Source organism: Oryctolagus cuniculus, chromosome 1 (assembly GCF_964237555.1).
Source record: "Oryctolagus cuniculus chromosome 1, mOryCun1.1, whole genome shotgun sequence".
NCBI classification, from domain to species: Eukaryota; Metazoa; Chordata; class Mammalia; order Lagomorpha; family Leporidae; genus Oryctolagus; species Oryctolagus cuniculus.
The window spans coordinates 224,719,647-224,736,319 of record NC_091432.1 but is presented as its reverse complement, the minus strand read 5'-3'; the positions used below and the strand labels follow the sequence as shown (position 1 = coordinate 224,736,319).

Here is a 16,673-nt window from a genome sequence, read left to right as displayed (position 1 = left end):
TTTGATTTTTTTGTTACTATTTCTTTTAAAAGTAGATATTAAATCACTGAAAAATGTTGTATTGTTCTTTTGATGCTTTTTTGCTGTTGATCAATGAATCTTATCCTGTGGTGCTGTGAGGGCAGGGAGAGTGGTAGGTAACATGTTAACCAGAAAGGTCCCTGAACTGTCAATTTATTGGTGGGTCATCGTTGTTGAGGACTACACCTTTAGTTTTTCACATTCATAAAGTCAATCTTGAGTTGACCAGAGGGAAGCTGACTCTAGCAGCTAGAGTCAGAAGGAACACATGCCATGTCATCACTATCCCCACCTGTTTTCCACCAGAACACTCCATCCCCCAGATCTATCCACCATTCCAGAGGCTTCTACGTGACATGTTGTCAGAGGAAGAGGCTCAGAATTAAGATTTTTCTTAGGCCATGGTGAAGTTGATAAACCATCCTGCTCTGTAACAAGATGGTTCTCAAGTAACTTCTCTGGTCCCTGGGTTGATCGTCTCTCCTTCACCATCTCTGATATCCATGGATCTTGTTTTTCCATACTGATTATTTTCCTACTAATCGGGTTACAGCCAAGTCTTTCCTAGCCTGAAAAATATTGTTTCTTTAAGGTGACTTGCTTTTAATCTTGTTCATGATATTTTTTTCATTGTGAAATGTACATGTAACATAAAATGTACTCTTAGCCATTTAAGGTGTATAGTTAAATGGTGTTAAATTTGTGTATTAATGTACAATCACCATCCATCTCCAGAATTCGATCTTGTAGAACTGAAACTATACCCACTAAACAATAACTCCATTCCTTCCTCCCCAGCCCCTGGCAACCACCATTCTACTTAACAGTGTTGATTTTGTTCATGTAACATCAGAGTTCAGAGATATGCCCTCCGTGAATGGTCTACACTCATCCTGACTTTGTATCTAACAATTTGTTTTTTATTTTGCTAAATTTGTGATATACCATTTTGCATTTCATGTATAAATACTGTTTCTTATGTTCTTGGCATTAAGGAAAGTATTAGATATTGTCCTAGGCACTAAGTACATCTCATTTAAAGATAAGGAGATGGCCGGCGCCACGGCTCACTAGGCTAATCCTCCGCCTTGCGGCGCCGGCACACCAGGTTCTAGTCCCGGTAGGGGCGCCGGATTCTGTCCCCGTTGCCCCTCTTCCAGGCCAGCTCTCTGCTGTGGCCAGGGAGTGCAGTGGAGGATGGCCCAAGTGCTTGGGCCCTGCACCCGCATGGGAGACCAGGAGAAGCACCTGGCTCCTGCCATCAGATCAGCGCGGTGCGCTGGCCGCAGCGCACCGGCCGCGGTGGCCATTGGAGGGTGAACCAACGGCAAAGGAAGACCTTTCTCTCTGTCTCTCACTGTCCACTCTGCCTGTCAAAAAAAAAAAAAAAAATGATAAGGAGATGGATGCGAAACTTAAATAGCTTACAAAATCACACAAGGAGCAAGTGACAAAGTGGAGGAAAATTGGTCAGTAGAAAATGAGAGTGTACGGTGAGTGCCATAATAGAAGAAAACTAAACACCTGCCATAGATTTGGTGCAACTCAAAGAAGGGAATGCTTGAATCTTAACTACCTGAAGACAAGTGAAGCAGCAGGTACAGGTAGCAAAACATTTTTGAGGAACTAGAAGTAATTCAGTATAACCAAAGCTTGGGATTTAAAGGAGGGGAAATTGCAAATATTTTAATTATTAGCAATAGGTACCATTTCTTAGCATCCACTTTATACTAGGCATTTTGTGTGCATTTTCTCTTATCCTTATAGTGGCCATACCAGTTAAGCTTCATTTTGCAGACCAAGACAGTAAAACTGGGAAATGGGTTCCTTATACAGGTCACATAGCCCAAAGCCAGAAAGTTAACCTGGTTTTCTGAGGGTCAGCCAGTTGTATCCCGCCCCGCCCCCCATACACACACCTTTTTCTGTTGTTCCTCTAAATGTTTATTTTCATCTACTTGGAAGGCAGAGTGACAGATGTATCCTTTGGTTCATTCCACAAATGCCAACAGCCACACCTGGGCCAGATGGAAACCAGGAGCCTGGAACTCCGTCTGGGTGTCTAACACTTAAGCCATCATCTGCTGCCTTCCTGGATCTATTAGCAGAGTAGCCAGGACTCTAAATGATACTCAGGAGATGTGGGTGTCCTGAGTGGCAGCTTAACCCACTGTGCCACACCTGCCCCTATATTCCCTTTTTGTTTGGTTATATATATATATATATATATATATATATATATATATTGACAGGCAGAGTTAGAGAGAGAGAAAGGTCTTCCTTCCGTTGGTTCACCCCCCTAATGGCTGCCACAGCTGGCACTGCGCCGATCCGAAGCCAGGAGCCAGGTGCTTCCTCCTGGTCTCCCATGTGGGTGTAGGACCCAAGCACTTGGGCCAGCCTCCACTGCACTCACGGGCCACAGCAGAGAGCTGGACTGGAAGAGGAGCAATCAGGACAGAATCCTGCACCCCAACCAGGACTAGAACCCAGAGTACCGGCACCACAGGCAGAGGATTAGGCTAGTGAGCCACGGCACCAGCCTTATTTGGTTATATTTTGAAGATAACAATTACTAAGTGTTTGATGTTTGCTAAGCATTATTCTAAGAGCTTTTCATGTATTAACTCATGATGCTATATTCACGTTCCCAGGCATTAGGTATTATTATTATAGAAATGCCCATTTACAGCTGAGACCAAGACAGCAAAGTTCAGGGACAAGGTCAAATAGCAAATAAGTGGAGCCTGTTTAACAGAATTGTATCTCTCCTTTCCTCCCTTCCCTGTCTCTCCAAATAACTGCCCTTTGCTGATCCACTCCCCAAATGCCTGCAATGGCCAAGACTGGGCCAGGGCTAAGCTGGAAGCCAGGAGTGGGGAACTCAATCTAGGTCTCCCACATGGATGGCAAGAACTCAACTACTGGAGCTACAACTGTTGCCTCCCAGGATATGTACTAGTCAGAAGCCAGAATCAGGAGCAGAGCTGGGACTTAAACCCACTTACTCCAATATGGGATACAAGTGTCCCAGCTGGCATCTTAAGTACTAGGCCAAATGCCCAACCCAGAATATATGTTCAGAAATGCTGCCTCTTCCCTCTTACTGAACAGTTGCTATGTGCCAAATCTAGATACTTACTCTATCTCAGGTAGGCCATGAACCCTGCAATGGTTGATCTTTGGATATAAATTTGACTCAGTATGTTTTAGTAACACACCCCAAAATATGATCTAACAAGCATGGCAGGTTACTTTCAAGGTATATTGCAGTGGGAACATCTAAAATTCCTGGAATCACAGGATTGAACCTATTGATGTAATGTCTAGCTATCATACAAGTCCCAAGCTGTACCGTGACTTCAATTGTGGTCACATCCTAATCCCTGCTATCTGTGGATGGGGCCTTCTGGTGAAACAGGAGTGTCTTTGCTGATGTATTAAGTAACGGTGACAGCATTTAGGTGGACCTTCATCGAGGGACTGATGTTCTTATATGAGGGAAATCTGGACACAAAGAAGGAAGATTATGTGAAGTCACAGACATGCAGGAGAAGGCCCTGTGACAATGAAGGCAGAGATTGAAATGACATCTGCAAACCAAGGGATGCCAAGGATTTCTGGCAACCACCAGAAGCTATAAGAAACAAGACTTCTAGCCGGCGCCGCGGCTCACTAGGCTAATCCTCCGCCTAGCGGCGCCGGCACACCGGGTTCTAGTCCCGGTCGGGGCGCCGGATTCTGTCCCGGTTGCCCCTCTTCCAGGCCAGCCCTCTGCTGTGGCCAGGGAGTGCAGTGGAGGATGGCCCAGGTGCTTGGGCCCTGCACCCCATGGGAGACCAGGAAAAGCACCTGGATCCTGGCTCCTGCCACCGGATCAGCGCAGTGCGCCGGCCGCAGCGCACCGGCCGCAGTGGCCATTGGAGGGTGAACCAACGGCAAAAGGAAGACCTTTCTCTCTGTCTCTCTCTCTCACTGTCCACTCTGCCTGTCAAAAAAAAAAAAAAAAAAAAAAGAGACTTCTCCCTTCTAGGACTCTGCAGAATCTTGATTTCAGCCTTTTCTCCTCAAAAACACGAGGGAATAAATTTCCATTAGGTCTCCTATTTGTGGTACTTTGTTATGGTATTCCCAGGAAACTAATAAAATGTATGTCCTGACATGAAGTGTGAATCTGTTGGACCCACTCTGTAAAGCACTGCTAAGCAGGACTTGATAAACATTTTGTTTCACAGAAAGTTAGAAAGCCATCTTGACACTAGTGACGACTTAATATAAGCAAGATGATTAATATTAAATTAAATGCAGTTCCACTGCCCAAACTAGTAAATATTTCCTGCTTGCAAGCAAGAATAACATTTAGTTAAAAAGCTTCCTTATGTAGTATCTCCTTAATATTCTGAGCATTCTCAAAAACTATTCACCACTGCTCTCACTGAGTAATGACATTTCCATAGCACAGTTAAAAAAAAAAAAAACACAATATCAGCATTCCATATTAGAGCGCTGGTTTGAGTCTTGTCTGCTGTATTTCCCTGTTAATGTACCTGGGAAAGCAACAGAGAATGGCCCAAGTATCTGAGACCCTGCTACCCAGGCGGGAGACCCAGATGGAGTTCCAAGTTCCTGGCTTCAGCCTGGCCAAACTCTGGCTATTGCAAGCATTTGAGGGAGTGAACCAGCACATGGAAGATCTTTCTCTGTTTTTCCCTATTATGCCACCTTTCAAAATAAATACACAAATCTTTTTTTAAAAATCTCACTAATATAAAGAGAACTAAGACTTTGACACTTGTGTCTGATAGAAGAAGGTCTACTCTGCCACGGTGAGGTGGCTTGGACTTTGGAATACTCTTGTGAATTTTGGGGCTCTGCAGTGTCTGACAAGTCTGAGGATCTGGAGAGCCTTTTCCTCCTGATGTGGGGAAGGCACCGAAGGGTGCGATCCTGCTGCCCATTCTGGGGTATGTGCATGTGCTGCAAGTTTTGATGGCTGGTTTACCTGTACCATACCAGATACCCAAGGTACCTGGGGATGACAGAGAATTCAGTGTGGGTGGTTGGTATCAGGAGGGAAAGAAGTGTTTGGAAGGAGCTGTACCCCTGCTCTTGATAAGTAGACACAGAGGGGGCAGCAAAGCAAATGGGATCCAACATTATCAGAGGGACTTCCATTCACATCCTTTCAGTCCTGACTTCCCTGAGCTTCAAGAACACAAGGGTGCTCCTCTTGGTCTACACAGAGGACAGTGTTGGCATTCACACCATTGGCCCACTGGGGAATGCCCATTTTTGGAAGAGGAGGTTGGCAGGCAGCATGTACATAATTCAGTTCACAAAGAAGCACAGGCACATGGACATAGATGACTTCTGGGAAAACACAGAAGAGGAGGCAGAGGAGGGTGACTGTGTGATCACAGACATCGCAGATGCTGATGAGGTCCACACCCTATCTGGAGCAACATCCCAGGCTGGGAGCTCTGTGGGAATGGACACCAGCAAGATCCCCCTGCCCATAAGTTTGCTCAGCTCCTCCTGAGAGCAACCCCACAGACAATCAACCTAGGTAGATGAATGCAGAATGGTTAGGTTACCTGTAAATGTGTACTACATACACGGATGTACCACTGATTCCAGGTTAAGAGCACTTTGTCCTGCTGCCCACACCTCCCTGGAGACTTGGAAAGTTATGTAGAATGCTTGATTTGTTTTGATATTTGTAAAAATTTTCCCCCAAAAGCTGTATATTAACAATCCCTTTAATAAGGCATTGAGGAATTGTGGTGACATATGGGGAAAGTCAACTCATGCCCCCACAGGCTTGTGAACAGGTGCTGAATCAAATGCTTGTAAATGAATTCAAACATCAGAGACAGCCCATCATCTGTCTGTGACACAGGCATCTGGACCAAATGTGGAGGTGTATAAATTTAGCTTCTAACTCTGAAATACAGAAGGACAGTGAAGAAGGTATCTTGAAAGAAACCAGGAGGGGATGTCACCAAGATGAGGGGTGGGGTGGGTAGGAGACACCAACCTGCATATTCCCAGAAACAAAACAAACATACACAGTTATTCACAACCCAAAACAGCACATGAGGGCTGAAGGGCTCATTAATGAATCTGCAGTGACACAAGTGAGAAAACAGTAACTGGGGAATATCCACACAGAAAGGACTGCTGGTGAGACTGGTATACCTGAGACATGGGGAGAGGGCTGGGAGCAAACAGGATAGGCAAAGGCCATCAATATCACTGTTCCTTAGTGACCTGCTCTGAGAAGACACCTACCTCTCTTGCCACTGGGGTCATCAACAGTCATTCCTGCCAGGGAAGCAGACACAGCTTCTGAGCCTTTGAGCTGCTTTGGGAACTGAATCACCATGTCTCCCAACCCTTCACAGGCCCTGGACCCACAGCCCTCTGACAGTGCCCACACGCCAGACAGGCTGTGTGCCTGTGTTCAGCCCACCCACATCTGACATCACAGCCATCACCAAACTGAGCTAGTTTGCACTCCAGACTGCTGAGACAAGCTCTTGCTGCACATGCCCACGCTGCAAACTCTGGTTCTAAGACTTCAAGACTCCAAGCTCCTATTGCAGAGTCATCTTGAGACTGGAGGTACTGTTAATGTTCAGCCTGTACGAGGGGCCAGGGGCCAGAGGCCACTGCATCTCTCCATCCTTGAAGTTCTGCTGCCATTGCACACTCCCCAGTCAAGCAGTTGCAGTTCCCACCTCCCGGGACCAAGCAACCTGGAAGGCACTTCATATCCCCATCCACGTTGCTGCTATGCTATGACCCCCTGCTATTCGGAGCATAGGCCCAGGGAACAACCACAACACCAACACCCAAGCCCAAGACACAGTCAGGCCCAGTGGCGAAGCCACACCCTCTCATGGCCTGCTGTACATGAACATGAAAGCTGCCACGAGTAAACCATGACCAAATGGAAAATCTGAACAGACCAATATTGAGTAAGGAGATTGAATGAAGAATAAAATATCTCCCATTAAAGAAAAGCCCCAGATCTGATGGTTTGCTTCACTGTTGAATTGTACCAGGCATTTAAAGAATGAATGTCAGTGCTTCTCAAAATTCCAATTAAAAAAATTCCAATAAATTAGAGAGACAAGAGACTGGTGCTGTGGTGTAGTGGGTACATTCCATATGGATGCCGGTTCTAGTCCCAGCTGCTCCTCTGCCAATCCAGCTCTCTGCTATGGCCTGGGAAAGCAGTAGAAGTCAGCCTAAGGGCTTGGGCCTCGCACCCATGTGGGAGACCTGGAAGAAGCACCTGGCTCCTGGTTTTGGATCGGCCCAGCTGGATCCACTGTGGCCATTTGGGGAGTGAACCAGTGGAAGAAAGACCTTTCTCTCTGTCTCTCCCTCTCTCTTTCTGTAACTCTACCTCTCAAATAAATAAGAAAATCTTAAAAAAAAAAAAAGAAGACAATCCTAAATTCATTTTTGAGACCAATATTACCCTTATACAAAAGTCAGACAAGAACACTAGAGGAAAGGAAAGTTACAGTCAATATCCCTGGTGAAGAAGTCCTCAACTAAATACTAGCAAACTGAAATTAACAGCACATCAAAAGGATCATTCACCATGATCAAGTTAGATTTCTCTGAGTTATGAGAATATTTCTCACAACCAAATCTATAGACATGATATATCGAATTTAAAGAAAGGACAAAAACCATGTGCTCATCTCAATAGATGAAGAAAATGTATTTGACAAAATTCCACATCGTTTATTGATAAAGGCACTCAACACATTAGGTACGGAAGGAATGTACTTCAATACAATAAAGGCCATGTATGACAAACCCACAGCTACATCCTACTCAAGAGTGAAAAACTGAAAACTTTCCTTCTAAGATCAGAAATACAAAAAAGGATGCCCATTCTCAACATTTCTGGTCAACAGAGCACTGGATGGACATCCTAGTCAGAGAAATTAGGTAAGAGGAAGAAATAAATGGCATCCAAATCAGAAAGGAGGAAGTTAAATTGTCCCTAATTGTAGCTGAGATTATCTTATATATAGAAAACTCTAAAGACTCTACCAAAAAAACTTAGAATAAATTAATTCAATAATTTTCAGAATACACAATCAATATACAAAATCACTAGTGTTTTTATACACTGATAATGAACTACCCCAAACAAATCAAGAAAGCAATTCCATTTATAATAGATTCTAAAATTACATCAGAATGAACTTAATTAAAGCAGTGAAATATCAATACATTGAAAATTTCAGAACTGTTGAATGAAACTGAAGGAGACACAAGGAAGGTATTCTTTCTTTATTGACTGGAATAATTAATGCCCAAGTCAATATACAGTTTCAATGCAATTCTTATCAAAATTCTGAAATATTTTTCACAGGAATGGAAAGACAGTCCTAAAATTCATTATGGAAGCACAGAAGATTCCAAATAACCAAAGCAATGTTGAGCAAAAAGAACAAAGCTGGATGAGGCATCACACTATCTGACTTGAGAAGCTACTACAAAGATATGGAAATCAACACGGCATAAAAACAGACATTGTGGCATAGTGAGAAAAGCCAATGCCTGCAATGCCAGAATCCCAAATGAGCACCAGTTCATGTCCTGGCTGTTCCACTTCCAATCCAAGTGTCTGGCAATGGCCTGGGAAAAGCAGAAGATGGTCCAAGTGCTTGGGCCCCTGCACTGATGTGGGAGACCTGGATGAAGTTCCTGTGTCCTGGCTACAGCCTGGCCCAGCCCTAGCCATTGTGGCCATCTGGGGAATGAACAAGCAGATGGAAGATCTCTCTCTTTCTCTCTCCTAGCCCTGTAACACTGACTTTCAAATAAATAAATAACCTTAAGCAAACAGACATATAGACTAGTGGATCAGAACAGAGAGCCTAGAAACATGTCTTGGCATATTAATTAATTTTTATGAAGATGCCAATACACAAATGAGGAAAGGATAGTTTTTTTTCTGTCTGGTTCTGGGAAAGCTGAATATATACATATACATATATATATATATGCAAGATATCTACATGAAATTAAACATTCATTGCACAACCCAGAAGAAAATAACTAAGAATGGACTAAAGGTTTAAACATGACCTTAAACTATAAAAATGAAAGACTCTTTGACATGGATCTGGGCCAAGTCTTTTGGAATGACCCCAAAAGCACAAAAAGCAAAAACAGGCAAATGGTATTGCATTGACTTAAAAAGCTTCTGCACATCAGAGGAAGCAATCAACAGATTGAAGAGACAACCTACAGAACAAGAGAAAATAACTGTCAAAGAGAAACAGGAACTTACACAACTCAATAGCAATAAAACAAATAACCCCACTAAAAAACGTACAAAGGACTTGAACAAATACTTCACAAAAGAAGACATACAAATAGCCAAAATTATATGGAAAAATGTTTTGTATCACTAATCATCAGGGAAATATAAATTTGAACCACAAGAAATATCACCTCATACTTGTTAGAAAGGATTACGTCAAAAGGACAAAATATAACAAGTATTGGTGGAGTTGTGGAGAAAAGGAAATCCTCGCATGCTATTTCTGTGAACATAAATTAGTTCAACCACTGTAGAAAGCAGCATGGAGGTTCTTAAAGGAAAAATAATAAAATGACTATATGAGCCTGTAATCCCACTGATACAGATATGAAATCAGTAATGTGAAGATATCTACACTCACATGTTCACTGTAGCATTATTCACAATAGCCAAGATAAGTGGAATCAACCTGAGTGTCCATCTATGGATGAACGGATAAAGATAATACGGTATACATACGTAATGAGATACTATTCAGGCTTAAAAAGTAGAAAATCTTGCCTTTTTTTTTTTTTTTGACAGGCAGAGTGGACAGTGAGAGAGAGAGAGAGAGAGAAAGGTCTTCCTTTGCCGTTGGTTCACCCTCCAATGGCCGCCGCGGCCGGCGCGCTGCGGCCGGCGCACCGCGCTGATCCGATGGCAGGAGCCAGGAGCCAGGTGCTTTTCCTGGTCTCCCACGGGGTGCAGGGCCCAAGCACCTGGGCCATCCTCCACTGCACTCCCTGGCCACAGCAGAGAGCTGGCCTGGAAGAGGGGCAACCGGGACAGAATCCGGCGCTCCGACCAGGACTAGAACCCAGTGTGCCGGCGCCGCTAGGCGGAGGATTAGCCTAGTGAGCCGCGGTGCCGGCCAAATCTTGCCATTTTCAATAGCAAAGCTGAACCTGGAGGACACCATACTAGTAAAGTAAGTCAGGCACAGAAGGATAAGTACCGTGTGATCCCATTTATATACAGTAAATGAAAAAGCTGAAATCATAAGTCACAGAAACAGAGGGCAAAATGGTTACCAGAGGCTGGGTGGGGTGGTGTAGGTCAAGGGACAAAAACTTTCAGTTTGACAAGAGGAATTACTTCGGGCTACCTAACATATTTCATAGTAATGACAGTTAATAGTGATATATCACATGCTTGAAAAGTTGCTAGGGGAGTAGATTTTAAGTGTTCTTACCATGAAAATAATAAGCATGTGAAGTGATATTCATAATTTTCATATTTCAAGTGATATTCATAATTCATGATTTAAATATGCCAAATAGTTTGATTTAGCCATCGCAGATTTTACACATATTAGTAGGTCAAAACCTCATGCTTTATACCACAAGTATATACAATTTTTGCCTGTCAGTTTGAAATAAGAATTGGTTGTAATTAAATGTAATATTCTTTTTTTCTGAAAGAAGGGTTTATTTTGAAACGAATCATGTCGCACCAACTTAAACATCTTAAAATGAACTCTCAATAAAAGTGAATGCATCAGAGCACAAGAATATCTTATGCTTTTGCTAAGTATCACTAAAGATCCAGAAAAACTACATTAAACATGGGAACAGAGGGATGCTTTCCATAACAGGGTTAATGGCAATTCAAAACCAATGACCTTATAAAGAAAATAAAGAAGCCCTAATCATCAACATACATGACATTGTTTTCTAGGGTGCTCATGTGAAAATGTTTAAAGCTGTCAAGGTATGTCAGAAGTTTGCAGGAAATGAGCCCATAATAAGTCTCAAGCCATGTACATTCCTTCCCATCATTAATTTCCTTCCATGCCAGGGACATTTCAGCATCTGTAGTTTCTGAGGATGTAAAAATATACTTATAGCAACATCTGTTGTATTTGATGTGTCTTTTCCCAGAAAATCTTGAACTGTGGATGGGAATAAGGCCAATGGATTTCATACAAATTCCTACAAACACATCAGCAGGCACCATTACAGGGACTTCTTTGAAAACCACATACATCATCCGAGCCACTTCTTGGGACACTATAAAGGTCTCACCACTGCAGTAATCTGGGTAGTATTTTTCTGGATACTCACTAAGAGAGATAAATTCTTGATGATGAGGGTCTCTGTTGGGTGTGCCCTGATGGACAACACTGCCTACGTAGATATCTTCAAGGTGTTCTTTCAGATTGAGAAGATAGCCCACCAGGCTTGGCAGGTTAACAAACATCTCTTCATCAACCTTAAGAATGAATAGGGCATTAGGGCAGAAAGTCACAGCCCACTGTGTCATTGCGATGATCTTCAGGGTTTGGTTTTCAGAACTGTCCAAGAAGATCCCTTCAATAATATCATTATTCTTCTGGGACTCTTTATCTATCTCTTTCTGGGTTGTTACCAAAACAGGCATTCCCAAAGCAAACAGTGTGATAATGAGGTGCCCTTGGATACTGGTCATGCTACCCCAGGTTTTCCTGATGAGGTCCCGTCTTGTTCCATTTCCTGGGCTACTAAAAATAAGAGAGAGCAAAAAAATGTTCTTCCCTTTACAGACTTCCGGCTGGTTTAGAATGTAGTATGTGGAGAGATTACTTTTCAGGGGCTCCATGTTCAATTTTCTTGCTTTATCCTTGATTTCAAGAACCTTCATATCTACATGAGGCAAAGAATGCAGAAAGTATTCTTCCACAAAGTCAGCCCCAAAAAGCAAGGCATGGAATAGGATGACATTAAACAGAATGAAGCACCATTGGTGAGTCCGAAGTCTACAGAATGTCACCTAAATAACAAAAGGACATGGTCATAACAAAAAGATGGTCACTCAAGCTTCATCTCCATTCTTGTTTTGGCTCCCAGTGAACCCTATATAGACCTTTAACAGCATGTAGCAGTCTATTCTATTTTAAATGTTTGTCATTATTTACTGTCCCTTTTGTTTGGTCATAATTTCCAGGACAGCACTCATATATTTCTTCCCTACTCTTCTGAGTCCAGTGTTTGGTACAAAATGGACACTAAGTAAAATGTCAGTCAGTTGTTTTCTTGCTTGTTGAATGAAAAACTCCTTACCCCATTCAAGCCACTAAGTTAGGTATTGGAGAGGCATAGAAGAATCAGATATAGGCATGTGGACACAACAACTGCCATGATTGTGATAAAAATATATAAAATATGTGATGTACTTCCCTGAATTGGAGCAGCTGGATCAGTTTCTTCTCTAATTACAAAGGTCAAGGTCGATTTTTCCATGAAGTGATTGCTTTTGTTGGCCATTGAACACTGGTTTCTATCAAACATTTACATACTTCTAGTATGACTTGCCAATTTAATCTAATACCAAATCAGAGTCCATTTTAATGGCGTCTCCTACTCCATCTGACCTGTCAATATGCTTAGGTACTTGCTATCTGCATAGCACCTCTTCAAAGATCTAGCATGGACCTGTGCCAAGCTTACTGAACCTCATCAAAGGAGATGGAAACTTTCCATGTGGAAGTGCACAGGGGGAATTGTAATATAACAGGGCTAGGGAACAACAGAGGAATGAGATCTGTATTCATTGGAGCTTTGGTCAACAAAACCTCCTGTAACAAGAATTACCTCTTACTGAGCACTTGCTCTGTGCCAGGCCTTAATTCCTTTAGCATTGGTAATACCCTTTTCAGACAGGTTATGTTCAAAATTATGCTGAACATCCAAAGGTTTTAGTTTCCAAACTACATAGTGGGTAAGGAGTTGGTACAGGGCCATGATTTGATTGCAGATCAGTCAGATTCCAAAGCTCATTCTAAACTATCAGAGAATTCTGACTTCTACCTTTATTTTCTCGTGTCCATTGCAAAGAAAAAACCAGCCAAACAAGATCAGCCATGACAATTATAATCTGAACGTCTGTTCTCTCAGTGCTGATGATTTACACATAGAAGGAACTTAGATGCCTTAAAGTCTATTTTAGCAGCTATCAAATGTTTCAACAATCAGAAACTTACCTGCATGCTGTCGGTGAGCAATTTCTGGGCTTTGGATACCAAGTGATGCCTCAGTGTAGCTCAGGATCACTCCGTACAAACAGCTATTGCAGTAAAGTACTTGGCACTTCAAACTTAAAGGATAGGGTTTCTGGCCAATCAACCTGAGCTTTTGTCTCAGAATACCTGCTGACTACATAGGAACGTGAGCGCTCATCATGTTACAGCTACAGTGGATCCAGAACAAAGAATAGAAAAAATGGCTTCAAAAGCTTCCAACCTCGTGTACACCATGAAAATGAACCTTTGTCTTTATGCTGAGTTCCTGGTACAGTATGTGTGGGAGTTCAAAGAGCAGTTCACCTGGGTCACCTCACTGCAGCTTCATCACACAAATGGAAGTATCATACACATTTTCTTTGGACGGCATCTCAAGAAATTAAGTAATCTGAAATTATTTAAATGGAATGATGTCTGCTCCCTGGTGGATGCACATGTAAAAATATCAGGACTATTTGCCATCCCTAGCAGATGCATTGTTTTCTCTCCAAAGATACATCACATGGTGAGGTCTGCTATATGCTCCATCCTGAATTCTTGGTACAGGCTACACAAGAACTTTAGTAAATCACTTGTAAGTTATACACCCTACCCTCTCCATCATATTGTTCATTTTAGCCTGAACTGCAAAAAGTAAGCATTCGGGGGCTGGCGCTGTGGCAGTGGGTTAAAGCCCATGCCTGAAGTGCCGGCATCCCATACGGGCGCCGGTTCTAGTCCCGGCTGCTCCTCTTCCGATCCAGCTCTCTGCTATGGCCTGGGAAAGCAGTAGAGGATGGCCCAAATCCTTGGGCCCCTGCACCCACGTGGGAGACCAGGAAGAAGCTCTTGGCTCCTGGCTTCGGATCGGCACAGCTCCGGCCGTTGCAGCCATCTGGGGAGTGAACCCATCGAATGGAAGACCTCTCTCTCTCTCTCTGCCTCTGTGTAACTGTGACTTTCAAATCAATAAAATAAATCTTTTTTTAAAAAAGTAAGCACTCGATGTTTGCTATTTTCCTGGAGTATACACAAGTCTGTGTTGGAATCATCCTAGACACTATTTTTTCCTGTATGTTTATTTCAAGAAAAGAAACATCAGGGGATGACACTGTGGTGCAGTGGCTAAGCCACTGCTTGTGACACCAGCAGCTCCATACCAGAGTGCTGGTTTAAGCCCTGGTTGCTTCGCTTCCGATGCGGCTTTCTGCTTATGTGTCCAGGAAGGAAGCAGCAGGTTCAAGTATTTGGCCTGGCCCAACCCTGACTGTTGCAGCCAGGTGGGGAGTGAACCAGCAGATGGAATATCTCTGTCTCTGTGTCACTCCGCCTTTCAAATAAATAAAAAACATTCAGCATATTTTCTTGTTCCTGTCATATAAACAGTTATACTAGCATTCTATTATGCCAGGCTACAGTTCATCGTTTTTTATTTTTTTTCACATGTTGAACTTCCTAATTGCCATTCATTGCAGTGTTTCTACTTATTTGGGTTATAATAACTCCTCAAGTTTAAAGTTGGCTCTGTTTTCTAAACAATCATCCTGCAAACTTGGAAATTTTTACAAAATGGAAAAATTTAACCTAAAGGAAATTAACATGAACGGGCCAGTGCCATGGCTCACTTGGCTAATCCTCCGCCTGCGGCGCCGGCTTCCCATTTGGGCACCGGGTTCTAGTCCTGGCTGCTCCTCTTCCAGTCCAGCTCTCTGCTGTGGCCCAGGAAGGCAGTGGAGTATGGCCCAAGTGCTTGGCCTCTGCACCTACGTGGGAGACCAGGAAGAAGCACCTGGCTCCTGGCATCTGATCTGCACAACGCCGGCCGTAGCGGCCATTTGGGGGGGTGAACAAATGGAAGGAAGACCTTTCTCTCTGTCTTTCACTGTCTAACTCTATTTGTCAAATAAAAAAATTATAAAAAAATTAACATGAAGGGGAATTTTTACATATACCAAATTTAACAATAAAATGGGTCTTGTAAGTATTTAATTAAACATGAAATCTATGCATGGTTTGCAATTTCTTAATTTTTATAGCTATAAGTTTTGCTTCTAGATCTTTGAGCTTCATTTTACAATTTGGTTTCTTTGCCTAAGAGAGGTTCAAACAATATTATCACTGGGGGCAGTCACATCTGGCACTTTCAGTTTGATTCATCAAACTCCTACACTACTGGGGCTGAGACAGTTTGCTGCAAAGAGATACGTGTGTTTGGTTTCCTTTACTGCCTTCCCTGTCATAGAGGTTATCCAATCTCTGAATCTATGCCTTCCAAATATCTTACATTATTTTCATTAGTCACTCTCTGGCTTTGAAGTCTACAGGGGCGTCCTGTTGTCTGTCCAGTCAAATTTGCTCTCTTGAGACCTAATTTTTAGGGCACCATAGTCGGCTTCTACCCCACAAAGTCAATTTGCATTTCTCTTATTTCAAGAACTCTTGATGAGAGAATTGAGGTGCTTAGAACCTTGGCTGTGCCCTACTACTAGCTGGATATGAGGCTCTACATGTTTATGTCCATAAATTTAGACTATGTTTTCCAACATGGTAAGCCATTTACCACACATGGCTTTTTAAATTAAATGAAATTAATTTAGTTTCTCCATTGCAGTAGGCACTTACCCAGCATTCAACAGCCAGAAGAGGCTCATGTTTGTGGGAGTGAACATTCCCATCAATGCCAGGAAGTCCTACTGGGGCAGGACTGGTACGACACGCCTGTGCCATTTGTGTGAGTGGGTATGCATGTGGCTGATGAGCCCGCACAGAGTGACAAAGATAACCCAGGCATTTGAGTCATTTTAAGTTGAAATCCTATGATAAGCAGTCACTAGGATTTCAGGCAAGCAGTCTAAACCTTTTTTGACCTCAGTTTACCCATCTCTAAAAATGGGACTAATGATAATCACGACCTTGCAGTGTAGTTTTAGGAGTGTTTGGTAGTTTGAGTTTCTGACACTAAACATCCCAGAAGGATGAGATTCGCAGGGTACTACAACCGTTAGGAGGAAAACACCGAGACTGAGAAAGCGAGCAGTGGGCTCTGCCATGGCGTCAATATTGTGACTTAAACCTACACAGTCTGCCTGCCTTTCTCCTCCCCGGTCTCTCGACCCCGCTCGACAGCTTTGCTTTACGTTTCTTCTTAGCACCGTACCTGGCTTAGTCATTTGCTTATCCGCTTTCTTCTCGCTACTCAGAGTTTGGGATACAGTAGGTACCCAATAATGTTTGAACTTGGACGCGTCTCTTAACCTGAGTCACCGTTCCCACTTCAGAGTGAGGATAATAATAAAAACTGCTGCTGAGGCGGCTCCAGAGCAGAGGGAGCTAAAATGA

At 42.9% G+C, this 16,673-nt stretch overlaps 1 protein-coding gene across 2 annotated transcripts; it reads right to left on the bottom strand.

The window, feature by feature from the left end:
• Positions 1 to 5,653: 5,653 nt before the first annotated feature.
• Positions 5,654 to 16,672, bottom strand: B3GALT9 (beta-1,3-galactosyltransferase 9). Of its 2 annotated transcripts, none has more exons than XM_070056150.1 (2): positions 16,492 to 16,672; positions 5,654 to 12,106 (listed from the first exon to the last, which is right to left on the bottom strand). In XM_070056150.1, the coding sequence occupies exon 2, from the start codon at positions 11,975 to 11,977 to the stop codon at positions 11,003 to 11,005; it is 975 nt and encodes a 324-aa protein (XP_069912251.1). In that variant the 5' UTR covers positions 11,978 to 12,106; positions 16,492 to 16,672; the 3' UTR covers positions 5,654 to 11,002. The 2 variants fall into 2 exon arrangements, with proteins under 2 accessions (XP_069912251.1, XP_002720518.2); XM_002720472.5 differs by having other exon boundaries at positions 10,247 to 12,106; positions 13,317 to 16,672.
• Position 16,673: the final 1 nt, after the last annotated feature.